The sequence below is a fragment of the Lynx rufus genome, unplaced genomic scaffold (assembly GCF_022079265.1).
Source record: "Lynx rufus isolate CCGP_SWC_20201006 ecotype Redwood Valley unplaced genomic scaffold, mLynRuf1.p SCAF_26, whole genome shotgun sequence".
Taxonomy (NCBI): Eukaryota; Metazoa; Chordata; class Mammalia; order Carnivora; family Felidae; genus Lynx; species Lynx rufus.
This window is the reverse complement of record NW_025814841.1, coordinates 14,077,501-14,104,609: the sequence shown is the minus strand read 5'-3', so window position 1 is coordinate 14,104,609 and position 27,109 is coordinate 14,077,501. Positions and strand designations below refer to the sequence as shown.

The window sequence follows — 27,109 nt, the reverse complement described above, 5'->3', positions numbered from 1 at the left end:
GAGAGTTTGTTCTAGAGCCCAGTGAAGTGGAATCCCGGCTTGGCCATATACTAGGCTGGTGACATTGAGCAAGCTAGTTTCTCCAGGTCTCAGTCACCATATCTATAAAGTGGGGACACTAATACAACATCTAGGTGCACTGCTATGGAGACTGAACGAGGTACTTCCTATTGCATGCTGGAAACCACACATCCCAAACTCTCATTAGACGTTACATGCTATTACCTTTGTTATTATTATCGCTGTTATTATTATTTCGTAGGCTGCCCAGTAAGAATGGATACTTATTTCCTCATCAAGAATTAAGGTGAAAAAAAAAGCACCTTAAAATTTCTTTTTTCTCCTAGCACTTAAATCCATATAGCATGAAACTTAAAAAAGAAAACAAACAAACAACTCTGAAGAGATTTGGATTAAGCAATATACAACAGTGATTTTTTATTCCGAGCATGTCACTTGGGGATAGAAGTTATTTACATAGTTAGTAATTCACTGTCTTATTCCTTGTTGGAAAGTTCTCAACTTTCTTACATGATACTCTTATAAATTTTATTTAAAACCCATGAAGGTTGATAGCCCCCCAATTTACTCAAAGATAATGTCCAAGGCTTAATTATGTGTCACCTTCCTAGGGGCTGTACAATAGAGATTGTGAAGGTCCATACACTTTCCATACTGGAAAGTTGTGCAGTATTTCACCTTGTCTGTATCTCCCTAAAATTCACAGTGACATATAAACTTATACTCCACCTCACCTTGACACCTGATAGAAACACCACAGCCAACCAAGCAAAAGTCCTTTTAATCCCACTCTACCTCCTTAAATAATTTCTTTTCAAAATAAGAGAAGAATCTAAAGCAGGTAAATTATTTTTATAAAATAGACAAAGATTTACATATATGTATACATATATACATACATACTTTACAATACCCTCTCCAGTTTTAAGTTACTGTGTCCTAGCTAAGCATCAGGTCTACCAACCAAATGAATGATCAATACGTGTATTCTTCAGATTCTATTTTTGATACACTGATGAATACCACTGTCACTACAGAAACCAAATGACTAATAAACGTACTATCTTCTGTTGAAGTAGCAGCAATAATAGTGTCTATATAGGCAATATTGAATTTAAAAAACAAATAAATCCAGGGGTGGCTCAGTCAGTTAAGCATCTGACTCTTGATTTCAGCCCAGGTCATGATCCCATTTGTGAGATCAAGCCCTGCGTCGAGCTCTATGCTGAAGACAGTATGGAGCCTGCTTGGGATTCTCTCTCTCCCTCTCTCTCTGCCCTTCCCCCAACTCACACATCTTGTCTTGTTGTCTCTCACTCTCTCTCTCAAAATAAACATTTTAAAAAAACCAAAACAAACAAACAAAACATCCTGAAGTTGCTCAATATGACAAGAGACAACTTATCTCCCAAGGCTTCCTTAGGATAGAATATTGACTGCTCTAGACAAACCTATGCAAAATACCTTATGTTTTTAAGGCCCAGATTTTAAAGAACCTAATTTTTAAACCATTAAATATTAACCACCTATAAAATACCAGTTGCTATAAAATGGATAGCTGTTGTAAAACGTAGTCACAGAAACAAAGGTAAGAGATGGCTTAAAATGTGAAATGTATACATACGTAACTACTTCAAAACTGCAAAATTGTAAAAAAGCCCTACATCAGTATGGCTTGCTCTGGGAAGCAAATTGCTTGGGGGGTGAGAGGAGAAGAGGAGGGGCCTCCGGAGGACAACACATCTATGCAAAGAGGAGACTGCGTCAAGGCGCGGGAGTTGTTACCAGAAACGTAGAAGAACAGAAAAAGCAATCTACAATGTATGAGATGGAAGATGCGCTACACTTACGAAAGAATGGAGACCATTGGATACTAGAAACATCAAGGGCCGCCATCAATATATATGAAGGGATGAGCTGATAGCCTTTGGAGAACCAATGGGACCTCATTTGACCCAGGACAGCAAGGCTCAAAACTTGGCAGCACCTAGGTATGGCCTTCATCCTGTAGTGGGCAGAATGAGGCTGAGATCATGATAATATCGATCACAAAAACCGTCAAAGGAAAGGACAGGTGAGGTGAGTTCATCTTTATAAATCCTACTTATTATTTTTAAGGATAATAAATTCCAAAGCTTCAATATTGTGTCCCAGAAGCCCAAACCAAACCTAGAAGCCAGAACTACACTAGGATTTCTGTTTTTAACAATAAAAATACCCAGCGCTTGAGGAGGTAATCATCTTTCCTTGTTTTTAAAAGATGGGAATATTTAACTAATACTCCCATCTTTTTTAACCCAACACACTTAAATACAGTAGGCGCTTTCCTTAGGAGCTGAGCTGAATGGTCTTGAAATGAATTTCATGGTGTGGTTTAAAGGAATCAATATAAGTGTATAAAACACTAAACTTTTATATGCAGATATACTCTGAATAACGTGTTGTGGTTTTTATAATCTGATGGTAAGAAAAGATGTATTTCTTTGGTTGGGAGAAAACTATTTTTCTATAGCCTTGTATTATGAAGTAGGGCCTCAAAGGTACAACGTATTTACTGAGTCTAAAACAGAATTCCCCTTTTCTAGTTTTTCTGCTTGTTAAATAAAGCAGCTACCTAAAAACTGGAGATATTTCCAGAATGAAAAAATACCTAAGAATCTACTCTAATTTTATAATCTTGCATACGAAGCAAAACCACTATCCCACCACTATCCTTTAGAGTACTTTTTGAGGGGCGCCTGGGTGACTTGGTCGGTTAAGCATCCGACTTCAGCTCAGGTCATGATCTCACGGTCCGTGAGTTCGAGCCCCACGTCGGGCTCTGTGCTGACCGCTCAGAGCCTGGAGCCTGTTTCAGATTCTGTGTCTCCCTCTCTCTCTGCCCCTCCCTCTTCATGCTCTGTCTCTCTCTGTCTCAAAAATAAATAAATGTTAAAAAAAATTTGAAAAAATTAAAAAAAAATAAAGTACTTTCTGAGATTACATGCTAGACATAATAGCAACAGCTATTACTCTACTACAGGTCGAGCACTGTATGATTTATACCTATTAACTCATCTAATACAGAAACATCCCCATTTTATAGTTGAGGAAAGTGAGGCACAGAGAGTTACTTGCCAAAGGTGATGAAACTAGGAAGGAGTGGAGTAGAAGCTCGCATCCAAACAATCTGTGCTTTTAACCGTCACGCTAGATTTCCTGAGGTTTTCGACAGTAATGAGAAATTCTATAATTTGATTATATGACAATCATAAAGCTTTCTGACCAGTGGAATTTTAAAATACCAATTTCCCTACCAATCTACTTGAGACAAGGGTGGTATCAATTTGCCAAACTTGGAATTTCTGAGCGTTTTATGAATGAATAACTTGACTCTACATTCCATTTAAAAGAAACAAAAACCTCTTTCTGACATTTCCCTTTCTGGCAAGAGTTCAACCCTCACCAAAACATACATGCAGGTATTTTCAAAATTCCATATACTGTCATCACAACATTCACACATTCACAACACACGCGCGCGCACACACACACACACACACACACACACACACACAGAAAAATGTATTCCTGTTTCAAAGATATATGTTTCAGGCTCTGACATTAGTCCATCATTAGATACTTCTCTTAATTCTAATGGTATAAAAGACTTCTTGAGAAACACAGAAGGAAGGCACACAAATACAAGATGAGCTGTAAAAAGATTCTAGAACAGTCCACAGGCAGTAAAAAGAAAGTAATTTAAAGTAAATAAAATGTTAGGAGCCAAGACAGTGATACAAGTAGCACATTGAGAGAAAAGAGCAATGGAGACAAAGGTGGAGAAAAACAGCAGCAGAGGGATCCGGATAAACACTGAGGGAGCGCGGGAAGTGCTAACGGGCAGCTACCTACCTGCACGTACAAAAGCAATTCTATTTCAGTGATTGTATCCGTCAATTCTGATGGCATTAACTCGCTCTTCAGTGAAATTCACAACGTAACAAAACTTCAGTGTACAAAGAACAAGTCATACTTTGAAAACAGAGACAACTGGGTTAAGAATTAGCTTTCTAACTTGAGTCCTTGAATATTTGGAGTTTTTCCTGGAAAGTGAAGAGTTAACAACAAAAATAACACAAATCTCATCTCTAGGGGAAAAAAAAACCCAATTATTTTGAAGAGTCCTTCAAGATATCAACCTGATTTTGACTTAAAGAGTAGAAATAACATCACAGGTTCAGTATGTACTCAATTTTTAAATTTGTTCAAGAGGCTATTCAAAATGGCCTTTATTTAATATCTGGGGAAAATTCCCGAAATTTAATTGGTAATAGATTAATCATGCTCTCTTACTAATCCCTCACACTGACTTAACACTATGGCTGTATTTCGAAAGTGAGCACGGGAGTCAGTAAATATAACACAGCGGTCATGGAGGTTATGTTCTCTGTCCAGTCCCCTCCAAATGCAGTTTAAAAATGTTCAGAACGTTTGTGTGTGACTAAACACTGCCAGTGTTTCCAAGCTAGGGAGGTAACCAAGGAAATATTTGGAACTAAAGATAATCTCCTATATTATCATTCCGAAGTTCTGCAGGTTTCATTTGACCTTGGAAGCAGCTGCAGAACTGAGAGAATCAGTCTAAAAGAAACATGTGTACCGTTACTGTAGGATATGGAAATCTACGAGTACGTGAAGATATAGACATCTCCATAGCTCTTATCTATACACACACATACGCCACTCCACACTTTCCAGAAGCAGAAAATAGACTCATCAACCAGTAATCTCCGATCCTCCGTTTACACATCTATACATTCAACTCTAAAACCTAGGAGAGAACCTTAGGAAGCGCCTAATGTGAATGCCTGTGGTCCATGTTTACAAACCACCGGCTGTCTTAGAGCCACAGCCCAGCCCCACGAAACAAAACTGAAAGAGTTCAAGGCTAAGAAAGGACGCACAACGAAATAACATGCGGGATGCCTAAACTTGCACATCGTGTGGCTCTTGACAAGTTAACCTCTAAAGTCGTGATGGTTTCTTGAAAGGCAATCTAGGGTTCTGTGTCCCTAAGGGGCATGACTGTTTGTTAAAAGAAAACAGTCAGAGTCCAAACAAAGAAAGCAAATGCTTGTAGTCTTTGAATAATACCATCCACAAAAGCTTAATGTCAAAGCAACCTCGTATTACCAAAACTATGAGTTCATGAAGCATCACAGGAAATAATTTAATTTATGTACTCCTAAGAAGTTTTGAAACCAACTTTATTCTTTTAATTAGCAGGGAAACTAAACCCAGCTTCCTGGAGAATACACAATTGCATCACCCAAATGTGGATGCAATAGTGGTGACAATCGAATGCATTCTAGATTCTGCGTGCTGAAAATAACACACGTAGGCATTAAGTCCTATCAGTTTCTGAACTTTTTCTTTTATAGTAGGGAAGCAGATAATACTCGTCTTGTCAGTTCAGGGAACCGACCTGACGTGGCATCTGATACCAGGCCCCCAGCTATGGCCCCGCCTATCTTTCCAATAGATTAAAAGTTCCTCAAGGGAAGGAAAGAAGAATTTCCTTTATCTCACTGCCTAGCACAAGGCCTGGCACACAATAAACATTCGAGAAGTAAGTACTGACTCAACGAATCTGTTCAATAAAGCAGGTTAAACTGAACACTTCTACTCCTAAACTTGTATTTACTTTAAGGTTCTCAATTTTTGCCTATACTGGATGTTTACAAATATCTTCCTTATTTGTCCTGAAAACGCCTATCACGATTAGCCAATTTTTTATTCGTAATAAGAAAAAGAAAACGAGGATGTTTACCCAGCTCGGCTCTAAGATAGTTTTATGTGGACAATCGTTGGTTCAAATTAAAGTGAAACCTATTTTCATTGCTTGCCTTAACAAAACCTAATACATGCACATTTGTCTTTAAAACACACTTTAGAATAACGCCCAGAGGGTAAAGTAAGTGACTTGGAGTCTTTCTTACTCTAACACTTATTACGGTAATGGGCATTCAGCATTCAGCGACCAGTAGCAATCCACAAGCCTAAGCACAAAGGAAACGTTACTGCCTAAAGAATAATTTTAATAAAAAAGATACTATGATCCACAGCCACTACATACAAGTTTTTAATTTTTGAGAATCAGCCATGGGCAATAAATGAGGCCAAAGTCATGAGCCTGATCAGCACGTGTATGTCATTAGTTTCGTTTGTGGCACGAACTGGACTGTGCCCTAACCTGAGTTAGCTGACAGGTATGTAGCTAAGCAAGGAGGAAAACGAAATGACAAAACACGGATCAACACACATCCATCACCACTAAGTTTACTCAGATGGAACACACGTGTCGTGGCCAGCAGTGTAAACGGTGACATCTTGTTATTAATTGTAAGGCAAAAGTTCACAGGCCACTCAAAAGTTCTCCCGGGCTCAGGATTTTTCCATGTATTTGTGACGGTATTCTATTTATAACCCCAACAATACTCACATATTAATATAAAAGACGACCACATATTGAGTATCCAACTTCTAAAGCACGGCTATATAAACAGTCCTGTATAGAACTAGAATTCATGAAGAATTTACGCGAGCTTAAGTCAAGGTCAAGTCACTGGACAACAGTGCCACCTTCGTTACTAATTTGCAAGCGGCAGTGGGGAAACTACAGAACTAATAGATGTCTCTTCCTGGTTAAGTGTTTTATTAAAATAAAAGACAGAGCTAGAAAACAAGGTTCTCTCAGAGGCTGTGTCTTGAATGAAAAATCAGACACCATACGTCTCAAATACCGTGTGCAGCGGCAGAATTCAGGGCCCCGGAGGGCTTACTAGAAGCTACAGAAGCTTGGGGCCCGCTCCTTGAGATTTTGTTCTTGCAGACTGGAGACAGGGTCCAAAGAGCTGTGCTATGAAGAGGCACACGTGTGAGTGATGCGGATGACATTCTGGTCTGGCTTTGAAGCTCTGCCCTAAGCCCAACAGGACCCTGGGAAAGGAGGTTAAGTTTTGTGACCCGCTCTGTATAAGCCAATGTGCACCCGGCTTCCTAACGGAGAGATGAGGCCTATCTGGGGATGTCAAGTGTTTATCGTTCTAGAATGCCCCGCACATCCTTTATTTTTGAAAAGACAGATTAAATATGCAACCAGCATTAAGATGGTAAGCAGTGTCTGTTCAGTAGGTCCATCCAAAGAAAAGGTACCTAATGCGACTGGGTCTGGGTTGACAGGACTCTGCTGCCTTGAGTGGCTGCTGCTGCCACCGCCACCCTTTTTCAAGTCCTCGGCGTCACTGTAGCGCCGGATCCAGTAATTCAGCTCCTCCCGGTCTGCTTCCTGACATCGCCTTAGTACAGTGAGAGATCGTCGTGTTTTCTCCACCATGTCCATTATGCAGTTTAACAGCTGTGTGAGAAACGGGGCACAGGGGAAGAACACAGCAATCACCACAACGCAAAAGACTCTGGTGGGCAGCGAAACAAACTCTTTTAGGACGATGAAGGATGTGATTTTATTCCTGAAGGCTTCAGTCTAGTATCTTCAAAGGTCAGATTTGAAACGGAGACCCAACAGATGAGTAAACTCAATGGGAATGAGAGTGAAACGTGGGAGGCGTGAACATGACTCACGACAGAGATTTCAGCTGAAGGCACACAGCCAACTTCCAAATACTAATCCCATTACTGTATAAACTAAATGACCCATTTGCGATAAAACAGGAACCCACTGATCTGGCCTTGAGGACTCCTTTCCACGACCTCACATCTCTCTTACGTTAGCGGCTTTGTTATCAACGTAGAAATCAAATCCCAGATTTGATTTCAAATGTTCCCACTCATTAGGTTTCTCAAGGATAGCACAAAACACAATACCCTCAAAGCATCTCCAACATTTCTATTTTATCATAGAACCCCACTCCAGTTCTTTTCAAGACATATTTTAACCTAAATGATTACCGACATCTTACATGGTCAAGATGTTTCCATTCCTCTGCCCATTCTCTGTCTGTTAGTCTGTGATCAATCATTTCTTCTTGACGTGTGCCATGCAACCCTATGAATGTACAGAAGAAGGCTGAATCACCCTAAAGCATTCGGGACATAATCCATATGCACACAGGCACTTAGCAAAGACTAAACTAAATGATGTGAAAATACATTCGATTCTGGATGGAGACACAAGTCATACTCAGATTCACAATTACCGAATGGGCTCTTCGTTGAGTGATAAAACACTAAAACTAAAAGGAATTTTAGAGGTCATCTGGTCAGAACGCTTTCCTTTACATATGAAGAGATGCGGAGTAAAGTGACACCGTGCGCTGAGTCCATTATCCATAGAATGTTCCCAAAGTGAAAAATATAAATATATCCTCTTAACAAATACAAGAAACCACAAGCGGACATTAAGTGGTTTCAAAGTGTAGCTTTCTAGCATTAAAAATAAAGACAGCACAAATCACTTTACGTGGACAGGGTTATACTTTCTTAAAACAAGCATGGTAAAATTTCTCCGCATTTCAGCATGGGGAAAGGAACACAATCCTGTTGCGTAGACCTCCATGATGAAATTGGGCTGGCACAAGGTGAAAGCAACGTATACTCACTCAATTTACCAAAACATTAACAAAAAGAAATAAGTTGGACATCCTTTATGAAAAAATTCAACACACCAGACCTAAGTTTGGACAAATGTCTCGCATCCAAGCCAAGAAGCTGAAAATCCCAATTTGTAATCTCTAGCGGTAAGTATTAATGCTCTTTGACATCAGAGTTAAGGTACAACCCAAACAAGTAACCTGGAAATGTGCACCAAGTGAGTACCGACGGCAGTGAACGTGAGCAATCAGGTAGGAGGCTCATCAAAACGGAAAATAAATGTGTCTCACTGAGAGAACAGGGTGGAAGGCTGTGATCAGAGACCCCCGGAAACATGTTGCTCCTCCTACAAATCCATCATGGATGAAACAGCTTATTGTCCACTACAAAGGAAAGGCATTGGACTATGGCAATGTTTTCCATTTTAAATGATTCAAACTCCTTTTGGGTTAGCACTTCACACACTGTTACTCTGAACAGCAGATTAAGTGTAGTGTGGTTTGGTCTTCTGGGCATCCAGGCTCCTTCTCAAGAGGACATTGTGTAGGAGTTAAAGGACAGGAAGAGTTAGGAGATGTTACACTTCATTTTCTGTGAAATCAGAGTGGTTAGAAGTCCCCTCTTTTACCTGATTTAGAGAAATAAAGAGGATGAGTCACATGACTCTTTTTCAGCCAACCATGAAATGCGATTTAATTTATAGCTAATAGAAGTGAACAAATGCAGGATAGTGCTTTCTCCAATTAAATAAAGATCTAAATATAAAACACTTCACACCATCCTTGTCTAATTAGAGCATGTTCGGAGATTCATTTTTAAAGTTAAAATTGTCAATGCCACCTATTGGTAAAAAAGTAACATTGCAAATATGTGTTAATTTGCGTAATAGAAAAGACACTGGGGGAAATAATATTTAGTTATTACTCTGTTTGTTGTGACTATTTCAAGTTGAAATGTTTGCAAATATGTAATTTTTGTTGACTTATTTGTTGCTTGTGTTTTAGGGGGAAAAAAAACACTATCGTTGAATGAGTCATCACAGAAAACAACCAGAGAGTGATGAAGATATAAATATGGCATCGACTTTCACAATGGAAGCATCTTACTATTTGCTTTTAAGGACCAAGAACTCCAGAGGTCTCAAAAGTTTCAAAAATTCAAGGGTGCTTGGGTGGCTCAGTTGCTTTAATGGCTAACTTAGGCTCACGTCATGATCTCATGGTTCATGAGTTCAAGCCCTGCACTGGACTCATTGCTGTCAGTGAAGAGCCCACTTTGGATCCTCTGTCCCCTTCTCTCTCTCTCTCTCTCTCTCTCAATCTCTCTCTCTCTGCCCCTCCCCCACTTGTGCTTGCTTGCTCTCTCTCTCTCTCTCAAAAAAATAAACATTTAAAATTTTTTTTCAAAAATTCAGCAGATCTAAACCAGTGAGGATACAAGCTCTAACACCTGGAATAATATTAATGAGCAACAAGATGTCCGTGGCTAATGAGATTCCAACATTTGTAGAATACTGCTAAGCTTCATCTCATTAAAAAAAAAAAATGTACAGGGGTGCCTGGGTGGCTCAGTCGGTTGGGTGTCCGACTTCAGCTCAGGTCATGATCTCACGGTTTTTGAGTTCGAGCTCCGTGTCAGGCTCTGTGCTGATTGCTCGGAGCCTGGAGCCTGGAGCCTGGAGCCTGCTTCAGATTCTGTGTCTCCCTCTCTCTCTGTTCCTCCCCTGCTTGCACTGTCTCTTTCTCAAAAATAAATAAAGGTTAAAAAAAATTAACAACAACAAAAAAAACGTACATTAGAAACATGTTGGACCCCAAGTACTTGGTGAGAAAATGTATCATTTGCTACTTCTGAACTCTGAAGGTCATTTGTTAGGTAGAATCAAATCTTTAAAAAGGAAAAACTAAGACAACTCAAAATTTTACATTTATTAATTTCTCTATTTCAGATACTGAAATATTCATTACCACACTTTTTATTTCTGTTCATAATACCAGAGGGATATACTATGGGAAAATAGCTCATAATCATTAAAGAGCACATGTTCATTTGTGGGCAATTTGACAATAATGTTGAATTCTAACTGGTTCGTATAGTTCAGAAGATTTTAGCTAACTAGACTAAAACTCAAAGTTTACTTATAAACTAATGTTGCGTATAAAGGTATTTTATTAATTAAAAGATTCTAGTGAGTGTATGTCTCTACATAATAGGCATTTATAAGTCATACCAGACCAAGTATACTTTTATGACAATTTTTATATTCTCAAAATGGCAGCCTAATGTAACACCACAATTTGTTACTCGTGCATCAAGATTTTATTTTACATTAACACACACTAAACTCTGCCAGACTTTAGGAATGGTTAAGTAGTTGCACATATTTATAGAGATTAGCACTATTAGTTTCATAAGCTAATATAATTAAAAGGTAAGGAACGTGGTCTGAAGAAAAATCACATAAAACCAGTGGGTACAGATAGAATTCATAAAGGAATATTTTACATTACTAGATGAAAACGTAATCATTGCACATAAGCGTAATTACTTCCGTGCTGATTACTTTATAGTGCACTGGAACTAATATTTTATATAATGGCATTTGCTGCCGCCTAAAAAAGAGGCCATTTCTTAACACCTACAAGAGTGGATATCTTGAACCGTCTCACAATGAACTGGCGACTCTACTTCTATTTAAAAATGAGCAATTATGGCTTGGGGGCAGGAAGCCCTAAGTAAATGACAGGGCCTTTGCTTAGAAGGCGGTTGTTACCACATTTGATTTGGGGGTCAAAATGTTGATCCAGATTGAGAAATAACATAACCATTTTTGAGAGCTCTTCAGAAATGGTACCTGAGAGAACACTACACAGATTGGCTGTTACGAAAGCACAAATTGTATGCTTAGCCATTTGCCTGACACGCCATGTAAATGTAGAAATGACCGTTGTGGGGCAACAGAATTACTGGTTTACTATCTCACAACCGGGGCCTCAACTGCCCCTCTTGTCACCCTGACCCCTCCCCCCGCCCCCACTTTCTGCTTTCTGAACATTTGGAGGGTTAAGTTTTGTAGAAAGCCAAAAGACCCCGAGGTGGCAGCCCTACCCACTAGCAGCCTAGTGAGAAACCGAACATAAACTGTTGCTCATCACGCCATCTCTGTCTGTGGCTAAAAACTCTGCCTCTGCTATCCGAGCAGCAGACAACTGGCTGGCTGTGTTTCCCTAAGTTCCGCACCCTCAGCTCTGTGTTCTGGTTTCCCACTTAGACGTCACCCCTTGCTGTTTTCTCTATCCTGTCCATCGGGTCTACCAAGTCAGGAAAGTTCATCAACAATCAGCTGACTGAAGAAGTCCCGCTGGCATGTGGTGACATGGCTGACACAGGAGATGGAAAAGGGAGAAATGATCGACTGTTGCTCTCAGTTTACAAGTAGCTCAATTCGTCAAAATGAGAATTACAAGAGCCCAGGAACAGGGCTCTGACGCCGTGTGTCAAATCTTACCTTGTTCATCTTCCCTCTTATTTGTCATGGCGGACACTTGCTCTTTAGAAGGCAATGTCTCCTAAACGCTTCGCTTCAGTAGTTTTATGTAAAGAAGGAATGAACCCAGGCGGATGGAACACATATTTACCCAAACTCATTCTTTCTCTGGTACTCTGATCTATGACACAAAACTGTCAATACTAAATTCAATCACTGTCACTTTCAGGTGAAAAGAGTACCACATCATTCCTCAAAGAACACCTGTTGATTTAAGCCAGAGACATCATGCCATGTCATATTTTTCAAATACAGAATATCACACAGACTGGGAAAAGCAAACTGAACTCTGAGACTATCTGAAATAAAAGTACAATGAAAGGAAAAAAAAACATTTTAACATTAAAAAAAATATCTATGGCAGACAGGCTGCTTACGAAATCTCTAATGTTAAACTAAAAATTCACTTTGCATTTGTTGAGGACTTAATTGAAAAAAAAATTTTTTTAATGTTTATTTTTGAGAGACAGAGAGAAAGAGAGACAGAGCATGAGCGGGGGAGAGGCAGAGAGAAAGGGAGACACAGAATCTGAAGCAGGCTCCGGGCTCTGAGCTGTCAGCACAGCGCCCGACGCGGGGCTCGAACCCACAGACTGCGAGATCGTGACCTGAGCCGAAGTCGACACTTAACTGACTGAGCCACCCAGGCGCCCCTATTATTAATGTAGATGCCCCCTTCCAAAAAAAAAAAAAAAAAAAAAAAATTAGCCCGCTGCCATGAAGACTGTAAGTAACTGAGAGAGAAAGCACAGCTGTTAAAGAACATATTAATACTAGCCAAGTGTTCTCATAAAGGAGACAATAAAAAGAAAGGAGAATTTTTACCCCTATCACAGATTTCAAGCCTCAAGTTCAGTTGAGAAGTAATGAGTGAGTCTTTACGCCTCCAATCCCGTAAGAAGTGAACAGATCCTTCAGTCTTACCCATAGGTCTGTTTCTGTCCCTGAGGTCCCTGTGGCTGGGGTGTCGATAGGAGTCCCTGTAGTGGTGGGCAATGGCCATATCATCCAAACGGTAATGCTGAGGTGGAGGTGGGGTGGGGTGAGGCAGGCCATTGGGCTGGTAGGACAAGCCGTTATTTGGACTGTACCGCTGGCCTGGGCTAATAGTGCATGGTCGCTTGCTTGGATGTTCTGAGTGCAAAGGCTCTCTGTCAAAGCCATTTTCTTTGGTTCTAAAGGGGGAAGAAAAGAGTTGCGTCATGTTACTCAAAAGCCAGCATAGTTCAGATACTCACATTTGAACTTATAATATAAACAGAATGCTTCTTTATTGGCCAGAAACTTTCTAAAACTCAGCTTCCCAGAAGACCTATGGGAATTCACTGAAACCCATACTGAGGCCTAAAGAATCACAAGACTGCACACATGAGAAAATGAGTCCACTCCTCAAGTTAGCAAATATCTTTTCAGTTGAAACTCAGCTGGCTGGGTCACAAGTAAGAGGAATCCCAACCTCCCACTATGGTTAACACTTTCATTCAAAAATGAGTACCTGATTTCAAACAAATTACCCTAAAACTGAACTATCTTCGATGAAGATTCATCAAGGTAGTGTGGCATCACTCTCTTGACGAATTCTTAAGGGGAGTCTGTTCCATTTATCCAACTTGGCATCTGACTTTCATGTCAGAACATCTAAGAGCTGTGTTGCCCAATACAATAGCTACATGCAGCTGTCTAAATTTCACTGGAAGCTAACTGAAATTAAGCTTAAAATTCAGTCCTTCATTATCAATAGCCACATTTCGGGTACTCAATCACCACCTCTGGCAATGGTATTGGACTGCACAGATACAGAACATTTCCATCATCCCAGAAAGTTCTACTGCAAAGGGCTGACCCAACTGAACTAATACAGCAAAGCCATGCCATGTCTGGGAGTCTGACATTGCCTTTGTCACCAAGATCATTCATCAGCAGTCATAAACAGCCACCTGGAAGTAAGCCCCCCTTAAAGCAGAGGAAGCTCGCCCAGAGAGCTTATGTGACCTGTCATCAGGTCTCAGGGCAAGATGGGCACACCCTGACTGTACTTCGTGATGTGATACGCAGAGCTTTGAACTTGGCTTTCAGAAGGAATACAGTCTACCAATGAGCCCTGATAACTAATCACTGCTCCTCGAGTCTCAAACAGAAATAGGGCTAAAGAAATATTTGGGGGCTGTATATATCTCTATTCTTAGAGACCCACTCAGTATATCCAGTAAGATAAGAATGATCCACATCCAACACTGACAGAAATCACAGCTCCTAAATTAATTGTTTCCTTGGTGTTTGGCTCTCCCCACAAGACCAGTACTCTGTCCTTAGGCCAGTGATAACACCTATTTTCCCAGGGAAATTTCCCCACGAGAATTCTACCAAGTCACAGTAACTGTAGATTTCCACATGCCTTTTGGTTTCAGGTGGGTGACAATAGCATAGAGACCTTTTAAGACACTTTTCCTGGTTTCCTACTGTCCAGGATACTCTGTCTGATGATACCAGAGGGATCTGCATGGAAACTAACTCAACAACAGAGATGCAGAGATTAGAGCAGTAAGATTCTATCATGAACCATCCCGTATGTCCCTTTAGAGTAGAGCCTTGGTGACAGTTTATACACACCGGTTGAGGAGGATGGAGGAGTTAGAGACAGAAGGCCCAAGTACACAGAGAACTGAAACTCTGCAGGGTTCAATGTGAAATGAATATATGCCCACTGCATGCCGAAGAAAGATGCACCGTTCTAGAGACAGGAGCCTGGGCAACGTTGGAAATGATAGCAGGGCATGGTCCTCGCGAGAGTGGCAGCCAGAAGTCTTAATGCCGCCCCATCAGAGCATGTGTCTGAAACACATTGACTCCATACATACCGATCATCGATAACAGACTAAAATGCCCAATGTATCTCAGACATTAGCTAAATGCACTGCTTTAAAATAATTTTCAAAAGGGAAAGGGAACATTCTAGCTACCAATTTATCTTCTCAGAATATATTTATGTCATTTGAATCTGTATTTTCATATCCTCTACATTTCTGAATAACACACTTCAACATTCAATGTGCATGACCAGCATTTGGAAAATACTGAAGACTATTAGTAGCTATGAACATAATGCTAACACAGCACCTACCTTACCGGCAGGGTGGTGTAGTGGAAAGAGCACTGGACTGGGAATCAAGAGACCTGAGATCTAGTCCTGGCTCTTCCACGACTAGCTGTGTGACCTTGGGCAAGCCACTTAACCTCTCTGGACCTCAGTTTGCTCATCTGTAAAATGAAAGGGTTGGACTAGATCAGTGGTTTTCAAACTGTGCCACCTGAGGTGCTTTTAAGGGATTCTGCAGGTAATGAAGAACTTTTCCCCCAAACAATCAAGATTTCAAGGGCCAGAGGAAACCCCTTATTCTTATCTGTTTTACCAGTTGGGGTTCCACCTAAGGTTCCATTTTAAAGGAAAAAGTCTGCTGCTAATATCAAGTTTGAAAACCACTGGACTAGATGATTTCTGAGGTCCTTGCTAGCTTGAAAACCCTGCAATTCAATTATTCTGTTTACATCTACATGTCACTTATGCCATCAGGGTCATGATCAAAACACACAGGGCTAACGGTCCTCTGGCCCGATGGTGTCAAAGTCAACCACATTAGCCAACAGAGAACTTCTCTGTTCTTTGCTTTGGACAATTTATAAATATTTGTAGCTGATTTTTGGCGCAAAAATAAAAACTATCCTCTAAATACCTTGTAGCAGCCCCTGTCGAATTTCTAAATACACAAATATCTCTGACTCAGCTGTCAAACCACACAACTTACTGGTTTTGTCTCTCCTGGTTCAATGATAACAGCAACACACAACACTGGAAGAATTCTTATAATTTTCCAAGTGGTTGGATATGTTATGTACTTGAACCCTCAGATCAGCTGTCTGATCAGTGCTGTTACTTCGATGACCTATTATTATGAAAAACGAAGCTTTCCCCCCCCTAAACATTAGTTTCTACATTAGTAGAATAGATGCATTAGTATCTAAGAAGCAGGGCTAGGTCCTGAGTCTATCCTATCATTTCTATCAGGTCCCTGCTGTCTTATCCTGGGTCCCAGGACTCTGCTAGCCTATTGAAACAATAAAGCTCATCACCTCACAAAGTTGGCTATATTTTACCAGCAAAGCATTAAAACATTCACGGCTCATAGAAACAAAGCTATGAAGAAGTCTCCCCGGTGCTTCCACAAATCACCATGTCCAGTTACAAGGGTAACCCTATTCAAAGGATGTATGTCCAGAAAGGTAACTAAAACATCTGAAGCGCTATTTGCCGTCTTCTTAGAAATGCCTACAACTGTCTCCACCTCATTTGCTTGAGCAAATTCCAAATTAGCCCTTTATATGTTGCCCTTTCAAAGCGTATCGGGCTGAACTAACAAACTGTCCCATCGCTTTTCATTGTCTCATCCCAGCATACTCTTGAAATAACTCAAATTCGAGTGGGAAGTCTGTCACGTCTCAGAGATTTCCAGGAGGCATTTTTCTTGTTTGTTTGTTTTTTAAATCAGCCTGAGAATATTCCATCTCCCCAGCAGAAATTCTCCTGAACATAACCCAACTACTTTCACATTTAGATCCCAATCATTCCTCTCTCAAGAGTCTGATGACCCTAAGAATAGAGGGCCATTCAGGACTCAGCTGTGTGACCTTGGGAAAGTTAACATTCTGGCTTCAGTTTCCTGTCCAATAAAATGGGACCAAAGGCAAACAATATGTGTTAACACACACACACACACACACACACACACCCCAAAACTTAAGAGGTGACCTAATTTACATTTTACCACATCTCAGGCTGTGTTTTCCCCCCAGCTCCTCAGTAATAAAGGCTGTGAACCATTTTAGAAAAAACAACAACACATTTTTCAAACATTTTCCTCTACATAAAGTATTTCAAAACTTATGATTGACTAGTGTGCGCTGATAATCCCTATTTATATAGAACAGTGTAACATTCAAGGAAATGAGGGAAACGGAAAAAGTTATTATAAAATCATGACAGACAGAATGAGAGGACCAATCTCCTACATGACTCGAACAGGCATTTTTTTTTCCTCAAAAAAAAAAAAAATGTGGTGGAAAATATCACTATGAAGATTGCTGTTCTAGAGAGATGCAAATCTGGACAGCATAATAGGCGATAGAATGGCAAGGAAAAAAAACTTACAAATTCTAACCTCAGTGCTATTGCAAATCAATATCTGCGCTGGGTCGTCACTTTGAGTTACCGCAGGTATTTCAAACAGGACGTGTCCAAACTGACCTCATCCTTCTCTGGTACTTCCTGTGCTGGTCAATTTTGCCACCTTCTACCTAGTCGCCCAAGCAGACACTTGGAAGTCATGCTACAACTTTCCTCTCCTAATCAAGTGCGGCCAAGGGCTTGACTGCCTGGCACAGACCCCCCTGCCCTACCCCAGGACACCTCATCTCGGGCTGCTCCCACCACTGTCTCCCTCAACCAGCATCTCAGCCAGAGCCAGGGCTAAGATGCCAGCAGACTGTCACAATCAAAACATACGCATGTATTTTTCTATTTCAGAAGTGCATACTTAAATCTCAGGAGGTAACAGTTGTATGATCAAGAAGCCCAAAGACATTAATAACTTAAATACATCTTTCTTCCCTTTCCGAACACGTGTGATTTGTTAAGGTTCCCAGAGACTAACCGGACGCTGAACCAAAGTGGAGGGATATCATTCTTGACATCCTATTTTCAGAACACAAATCAGCCAAAGGTCTCTTCAGGAATTGTTAGGAACTAGGTGAGGTTAGGTGGTTAGGTAAAAACTTTACAGAACACCTTTCCACTGGTGTTGAGTAATGTATCTGAAATGAAATAGATTAAGAAATTACCCTGCCTCCTTAAAAGGAAAATCAAAGCTAATTCTTCATGACACCCCAGGGTGGTTTCAACGTTCTTGCCATCTCCCTGGAGGAAGATGGGGAAGCACAGAGAGCTGGATGACACAGGACCATCACCGCTGGGCCATACGGCAAGAAGCACCTTCGTCTCTCCACGGCTAAAGCAGCACCCAGGAGACAGCTTCCTGAGCAGTATGCTAATACTTTCAGGAGTGAATAAGATGCAGGTGGGCGTTTGCCACTCCAGACAGACACCCACCACGCCTGGATCTTCAAAGATTACAATCTGCGGGTTCACAGAGCCATCTGAGTCCTGCCTCCCGTGTCTCCTAAAGCTTGCCACCTGCTCAGCAGCTGGGGTACTTGCTGCTGGCTGTCCCCGTGCCTTTCCTAATTTCTGGCCACTGCAAGGTACTCATGTTCTCCTGCTCCTGACCTCTCTCTGCAACTGTGCTTTCTTACTCTCTCATCTAGACATTCCAACTGGAGCCCTCCAGTTTTTTTCCTGTCAGTGAACCAGTCATGGCATTTTGTCCCTGGGCTACTCATGGTGATTTTCATGGTTGTGGCTGTTTCAGATAGGTGTCTTTTAAAACAGGAGAAAGCAAGAAAGTAAGAAAGCAAGCAAGCAAGATTCTTGAGGGAGAGCCCATTTGGTATACTCCTGGAAATGACGGCATTCAGCTTAACTTTCTTTGTTCCAGTAGTGCTGGCATTGTTGTTGTTACGCGTGTTGTGCGTGTGGCGCTTTCCTTTGTTTTGGTTCAGACATCTAGTGTGTGTAATGCGCTGTCCTAAGCTTTAGTGGGAATACAAAGATGACCAAGACACAACTCACGATCCCCCCAACACCCTCCTCATATGATTACCTCTCAGTACTAGACTTATCTGGAAGCGTGCTGGCAAGAAATAAACACAATTTCATCAGAGACATAAGGCTCCTATACGTCCATGCAGGACCTGAATTTGGCAGGTAGCATAAAAATAGTACAAGAGGGGACTGGGCTGTTAGGAATAAAGATCACTCCACGATGACACTCGAAAGAGCGGAGGCTATGGAGAGGGCTTCAGATTTTGGCACCGCTGATTGCTGGAACTTAGAAAGCTTAACCCCTATGAGCCTCTGTGTTTTCATCCACAAAGTGAGAATGGCGGTCTCAGAGCTACTAAGAGGGCTATCTGAAAAACTCCGCGTGCGGAGCCCAGCACGCATTTGGCATTCAATAACTTAACCAAGTCACTTTGTGTTCAAGGTGGGGCATGCAGTGGCTGGTGGTAGAAGAAACGTAGCTATAAGAGCATGGGAGTTTGAGTCAGAGGAGGAAGGATCAGAATCCCATCAGTGCCTCTTACAAGCCATGTGACCTCAGGCCCATTCTCCAGCCTGCCTGTACACCGGAGGACTGTCAGAATAAGTGCCCTACGGTAGTCCCCCCCTCTCTGCGGTTTCCCAGCTCCCATGGTCAACCGCAGTCCTGGAGCAGATGACCCTCCTTCTAACAAATCATCTGAAGGCCTGTTATCATAGCCTGATGCGACATCGCGATGCCCACGTCATCCATGTCACTTCATCTCATCACGTGGGCATTCTTTCATCCCACCTCGTCACAGGAAGGGTGAGTAAGATATTCTGAGACCACGTTCACACAAACTTTTATTACAGCGTGTTGTTACAACTGTTCTATATTATTCACGTGGCTGCTGATCTCTTACTGTGCCTAATTTGTAAATCCAACTTTATCGCAGGTATGTCCGTAGAGGACAAAACATAGTATACAGAGTGGTTTTAGGCATCCGCTGCGGGAGGCTGCTTGGAACGTATGCCCACGGATGGCGGGGGCCTACTATATATTAATATGTCGGTTATTTAGCGTGAGGACTGGCACATCTTAAGTGCTCGGGAAAACAGTAACCATTTTTTTAAGTTTATTTTTGAGACAGAGATACAGAGAGATAAGGAGAGAGATTGAGCTTGTGAGCAGCGGAGGGGCAGAGGGAGAGGGAGAGAGAGAGGGAGAGAGAGAATCCCAAGGAGGCTCCAGCGCTCTCAGTGCAGAGCCTGATGTGAGGCTGGACACCACGAACCATGAGATCACGACCTAAGCCAAAACCAAGAGTCGGATGCTTAACCACCTAAGCCACCCAGACACTCCAAACGGTAGCCATTTTTAGTATTTATGATTGGGAAGCCTTCATTCAAATAGTAGATACTGAGTTAGCCTATAAAGTATGGACAGAACGATGACATACAAGAACCAACGAAAAGGGCAGAAATCACCAGAACACAGACTCAAGCATGAGGAGTATTCAGCAGGGCTAGACCCTAGGAGAGCAGCAAGAAGCAAGGCTGGCAAGTTCATGCTGAGGTTGGTGTGGAGAGACCAAAACATCCCCTACAACCATGCAAGTCTTCTTATCACGTAAATGCAACTTAATCCTATTTCACTAGAAACCTTCACAATTGATCTGACTATATAAAAAAAAAGTCACCTCTAGAAGAATGACTACTCACTTCACGCAACTCAAGACTGCGTAAAAGATGTGACACGAAACAAGAATGCATGAATGTAACATAAATTCCCTACATTTTGTCATAGACAACTGAATGCAAAAGACGATATGAACTTAATTCTTACTTCCATCATCAGTTAATCCTACCACTCCCTGTAAAGTGTATCTACCTTTTCTTTCTAGAAAGACAAAAACATCAAAACCTCACTTATTCTACAGAAATGGAAAAATGGGCTTGGTAGGTTCAGCCGGCATGTGCTGTGATGACCCATCTTAACATTCAACCAACACGGTTTCAAAACGACTGCCTTCTGACCCTCCAACCTTCAGTATTTTTTAATTTACTCATTAAGTCAGGAAACCTGGCTGACTGAGGATCCTGTCCTGGATAGTAAACCCCCAGATTATACTATCACATTTACCCACTTGGGCAGTTACACGGCAGAAATGAGTAAAGGGGGAAAGTAAGGGGGGGGGGACACCCAATTTCTCGTTGAGCTTATTTAGACTGCATATTAAAACATAATTTGTGGAACTGCAAGATTTCAGGTATGTAAATATGCTGGGTTTGCCACTAAGAAGCTTTATGACTTTAGGCAAGTTCTTTGGGCCTTCGTTTCCTCGAGCCTAAAGAGAAAGGGTTGGCCTGGTAGATCCCAAAGATCCCTCCCCGCTGACAAGCTGCAGAATTCCAAAGGTCAAACAAGTCTTTGTAGAAAATAATATTTAATTATTGAGGGAGGAGGAAATATATAATAGTGCAACTACGTGGCCTACATAATAAAGTCTCGATGTGTTAAGGTGAGAACGATTTAAAGCATAGTTAAATTAAAATGATGGCCTAGAAGAAGAGGATTAATATTTAACACTGATCATTTGAAATAGTAAGGGGTGGAGGTGGAACTCGTGTTACCCATACAAACCCAAAGATCATTCAGCTGGATTTCTTAAGCAAGAAAGATTCTCTGAGTCAGAAGATCAGCATGAACTGTGAACACAGTATTAAAAAGACACATTATGACCCAAAGCTGCGATATCAAAGCTGTGAGAAAAGAAAGGTAGCAATGATAATTAACGGAACACAGGTTTTTTTTTTCACCCTAAAGTTTTTTAACCATTTTGCAGTCTCAAAGGAATGCAGCCTTGTCTAATTGTTCTTTCCCTCCTCACCCCATATGAAAGTGTGAGTGGCTTCATGACTCTCATGGTGAGAAGTTTTAAAGAGTGCCCTTCTAGTCTTATCTTTGAAAGTGGTCACTTTGGGGGCACCTGGGTGGCTCGGTCGGTTAAGTGTCCAACTTCAGCTCAGGTCATGATCTCATGGTCCGTGAGTTCGAGCCCTGCGTCGGGCTCTGTGCTAACAGCTCAGAGCCTGGAGCCTGTTTCAGATTCTGTGTCTCCCTCTCTCTATGCCCCTCCCCTGTTCATGCTCTGTCTCTCTCTGTCTCAAAATAAATAAACGTTAAAAAAAAAAAAAAGAAAAGAAAGTGGTCACTTTGTGTAACCAGTGCAAGGAAGGTCCCCATCCCCTTCGTCATTTTCTTCCTTCACAGAGTGACAAAATAAAGGTCTACCGTAACCAATCAACTTTTAAATGTCAACGAAGAGTAGAAATCAGAATTTTCCATTTACTTTCCTCAGCATTTTAAATAATGGCATGATTTTAAAACGAAAATTGTCTTTTTCTAAGTCAGGTTGTATACTATTCTACCACAGACCTACCAACGCAGTACAGTTGTTCAGAAAATTCACCCTGGAGATATTTTAAAAAGGAAGTTGACTAGATTTCAGGTTTGTTTTTGTTTTTTTTTGACAGAAAAAAAAATTTCATAGATTCCCCCAGAGTGTTCATTTCTCTGTAAATAACAATAATGTTTAAGAAAAGAAGAAGAAAAAAAAATAACCAATGGCAATCACATTTAAGGATGAGAAGAAAGTTACATTTGCCAAAACCCATCCCTGAAATTCACGATGACTGTTCAGTGGATTAAATCTGCAATCGTCACAGAATTTGAGCCCCTAAAGTTGTAAACAAAATATAGAGCGCTCTTTTGTTCGTGACATGTCATGAACAAATTACCAAAATGTGTTTTCTCCTCAGGTGTCAGTTTTTCCCTCTTTTAGTGACTGATGGTTCCCAGTGTTATTACAGAAACAGATTGATCTTTTTAATGAGCCAGTTTAATAGACTCCAAAATCTCACCGTGGCTGCTCATCCATGTCAGACCATATGCACCAACAAAACATTCAGTAAAACAAAAAAAGCTCTGCTGTCAGCTCCATACTCTATAAAATTTCATATAGTAGATCTGGATATACAGATAAATAACCGGAGAAGAGGAAAATGCATATGCAAACAAGATGCAGAAAATATATGCAAAAAAATACTGTAGAGACCCATATTTTCTTGGCTCTGATCACATTCCCACAAGATACAAATGTATTTACACAACATGTTCTCATTACCCATCCTCCTAAGTCTAAGGAAAGCCACTTGCCATCCTTCCATTAAAACACACACTTCGGGGTCCCACTTGCAAAAGAATGTTCCAGCCCAAGAGCAACTGTGTGAATTCTGACGCCAGCAACTCTCGATGAATAACCGAAGGGAGAATAAGCCTGGAGGCTCTTTTAAGAAAGTTCTACTTGATCGCATGCAAACATGCATGCACATACAGCTACAGATCACCAAAACAAAAATGCTGATTATCTGTGGAACTTAAAGGAAGTTTCCATATCAGTGTTAGCACACTGCTCAAGGCTCACCTCAGCGTCGTCTGAGCAAAGTCTGCAGGCACAACACCTTCAAATAGAAAACACTGGAAAGAAAACCAGTGGGGCAAGGGCTGGGAATATAGAGAAGGAAATGAAACTGTTTTGTCTGCTAGTCAGCAATTGGGGTTTCTAGAACAGGTGGTGTCCACTTCCAACTTTGCCCTATAGGATTATCTTTACCTTTATGGCAGCCATCTCAACCTTTCCCTGGTATCCGAGCGTCCACTCAAATGTTTTCTTCCCAAGTGTCCATCTACTCTCTCCCTAATTCTTTGATATGATCCTAGAAAAATGGAGCCTGAACATCTCCATACCTGCACATAGCACTGATTTCCTGCAGGGTAAATGGGTTAGAATCAGAGTAAGGTACCTGTGAATCATCTGTTCTCGGGCTGGCTCTTGGTTTTCAGTATCATGTGGACACCACTCAGACACCTGGATTAAGCGGCTTCCTTTAAAAGCTAAAGTACCAAATGCTGCAGTACGACTGAGGAAATACGGCTTGCAAAGACGAGAAAGCAGCACTGCAGGCAGGTCATGTTTGGAGGTGGGTCTACAGCATGTCAGAAGTAAACTACCGTTTAACCTTTTGCTTTAGGATTTTAAACCACTAAAGGGTCCTACGTCGAGAGGAGAAAAATTCCAGAGACTGTAGCATAAAAACTGCTTAACAGAGGATTATGTAATAACTGTATGTAAACTGGCCGGCTTTTAATAACATCCTGATTTGCAAAGCAGCTAATACATTTAAGGGTAGCTAAGTCGGTCACAGATAGATGTCTCTGAGTAGCTCCAAGGATCATAAGCTCCTATGAATCTGGAACATAATTGTGCCAGAACGTTAACCCCCTCAAAGGCTGTCACATTCATGCCTGATGAAATGCAGAAAGAGAGAATGGGTAAGTAGAGAAAGGAGACAAATCACGTGACAAACACATTTCTGAATAGTTTCCTTTGGATACAGTTCCATATTTTTACAAATACTATGCAGGATGCTGCTAATAAGGCTTCAAACTCCTCTATTAGAAAATATTTATATAGGAGAATGAGGTCCTCAAGAAAATTATTTTAACAGGCACATGAGAAATTTCACGGAAACGCCTTATTCAACAACCACTTTGTAGGGCTGAATGGAGAACGGGCTTTGTTTTACAGTTCTTAGAATTCTCAGGTGCGAGAGCAGAGTGTCTGATGGAATGAATATTGGCTGATAAACTATTCAGCAAAAAATGCCATCTATTAATCCTATTAACTTAATGCCTATCTTCACTCAGTTCATCTAGCTTCCCAGAAGTTTTCTCGTAACTCAAATAAACCCCAAATGAAAAAGCTATTGCATTGTGTTTATTGAGCGACGCCTAAAGGCCAGCCTTCAAAACCACTGTGTTCTGAGAAAACCTGGAATGGCAAATTTCCTAACACTGAAGGGCAAAATATGTGGTCGGGTCGAATTATCTAATAAATAAGAATCTCAGTCTGGACTGTATGTCTAAGGACCATCAGTGGCACCTAGGATATCTGAATATTATTCATCTTCACCTTCTCCTTTAACGAAGATAAACCTGCACCAAAGACTGACTGACACGGGCCAGAGATTCATCATCGCTCTGTAACATCCCCCCACCCCGGGCCAGCACAAGCTCAGAGACGGCCACCCTAGCGCAGTGCTGTGTTGCAAGGGGACAGCAGTTCAGACGTGACGCGAAACACGGTGTTTGTTCCACAGATGGGAGGAAAAGGCCACGGTGAGTCCAGGGTCCCCCCCGCTCACCTGTCTGGAGTTCGCCTCTTCCCGTTTTCGTTCACATCGAGAAGCAGCTCTGAGGAGTCAACAGGTGAGGTGGTGCTGGCATCCAGAAGCAGCTGTTCATGCTGGGCGAGGTACTGGGCAGGGTTCTGTTTGGCCAGCCTTGCGCAGTGGAGGAGCTCGCGCTGCAGCAGGGGCAAGTTGGCCTGTGGGAGCACGACAGGAATGAGAGGGCGGGCCGGGAGGCTCCTTCCAACCAGTGGACCTGGTCCGCTTTTTCCAACACTGGCGTGCACGTGACCCAGTGCAGCACCTGAGCCTGGGTTGCCCCAGACGTGGGGCACCTGACCTCTGTGAGGCCCACCTCACCGATCCCGCCTCGGTGTCCCAGACAACCTTGGCAGTGGCACCTGTTTGCTTTTAGAGTCCCTTCGTACTCCAACACAATGGGATTATAAACTCCATAGGATATCAGCTTCCGGCCCCACCCGTGAGCAACTTCTATCTCCACAGGGAAGAGGGAAGGGACGTGAAATACAAATACGGTTCAATTAACCTCGAGGTGAGCTCCCTAATGCATCCAAACTATCTAGTGACCTACCTAGGTAAAACAGGTGAACCCCGTGAAATACCTCTGGCCAGCTACTAACTCCAAACGAAAAAATACAGAGATGAACATAAAGGTTGCTTTTAATACTCATCAGATTTATGCGACATTTAAGTAATGGCCTGAGTTCGGTCAGATATCCCAGTTGGAATTTATGCAGAAAGCAGCAAATACTACTAGTCCACCACGGAAATCTGCTTTCTTTGCACCGATCAGCCTTATTCTGAGGAATGTGCATTTTCTAGCATCAGAAGAAATCCTATGTGGGGTGCCTGGGTGGCTCAGTCGGTTGAGCGTCCAACTTCGGCTCAGGTCATGATCTCGCGGTCCGTGAGTTCGAGCCCCGCGTTGGGCTCTGTGCTGACAGCTCAGAGCCTGGAGCCTGCTTCGGATTCTGTGTCTCCCTCTCTCTCTGCCCCTCCCCCACTCATGCTCTGTCTCTCTCTGTCAAAAATAAATAAAACATTAAAAATATATATATATAGGGGCGCCTGGGTGGCTCAGTCGGTTGAGCGTCCAACTTCGGCTCAGGTCATGATCTCGCGGTCCGTGAGTTCGAGCCCCGCGTCGGGCTCTGGGCTGATGGCTCAGAGCCTGGAGCCTGTTTCCGATTCTGTGTCTCCCTCTCTCTCTGCCCCTCCCCCGTTCATGCTCTGTCTCTCTCTGTCCCAAAAATAAATAAACGTTGAAAAAAAAAAAAATATATATATATATATATTAAAGTGGCTAATTCTAAAAAAAAAAAAAGAAATCCTATATACCCATCGCTCTCACTGCACACCAAGCCTAGCACTTTGAAAAAGACTCTCAGAATATGCTTGTTGATAGATCATTCTGGCAAGCTCAAATGTAATAAAAAGGAAGGAGATAATTTCACACACAGTAAAGCATTAAAATGAAAATCTTGGAATTTTACTGAGAAGTCAACTTACTCTGACATTATAAATCTACGTTGTTGTTGTGTTTTCTCTTCTCTTTTATTTTTTACCTTCCGGGGGGAGGGGGACAGAGTGGATAGTTATGGGAGGGCTAACAGCACTCATCCCCAATAGCCCTTAACTCTCCAAATTCAAGGAAAGATCAATAACATAAATCTCTTCATGACACAAGGATTTTATTTGTAGGAACCAGGTGCCATGTACCGTGATTAACCTATTGGGTGGAAAAGTGTTGCTGAATCCAGGAGGTCCCAGGTACCTCAATCTTTGGACACAAGAGCCTTAAAAAAAAAAAAAAAAAAAAGCCCTATGGACTATCAGGGACAGGCACTAGCGTTAAACTTGCACCGCAAATCCATTTTCCGAGTATTAATCAAAAATCCATCTCATAGTAATACCACACCAATATATGCTGCAGAAGGTATAAAACACTAAGGTATTTGCTAAAGATAAGCACACACCACACGTCG

General features: G+C 41.6%; 1 protein-coding gene across 1 annotated transcript in view; it reads right to left on the bottom strand.

Moving 5' to 3' along the window:
• The window catches only part of RUNX1T1 (RUNX1 partner transcriptional co-repressor 1), a 112,543-nt gene that overhangs the window by 21,300 nt on the left and 64,134 nt on the right, over positions 1-27,109 (bottom strand). Inside the window, exons 5-8 of the mRNA XM_047088985.1 lie at positions 25,119-25,300; positions 13,085-13,335; positions 7,983-8,068; positions 7,219-7,420 (exon numbers count right to left, since the gene is read on the bottom strand). Of these exons, the coding sequence (XP_046944941.1) occupies positions 7,219-7,420; positions 7,983-8,068; positions 13,085-13,335; positions 25,119-25,300 (721 nt within the window). The remainder of the gene's footprint in view (positions 1-7,218; positions 7,421-7,982; positions 8,069-13,084; positions 13,336-25,118; positions 25,301-27,109) is intronic.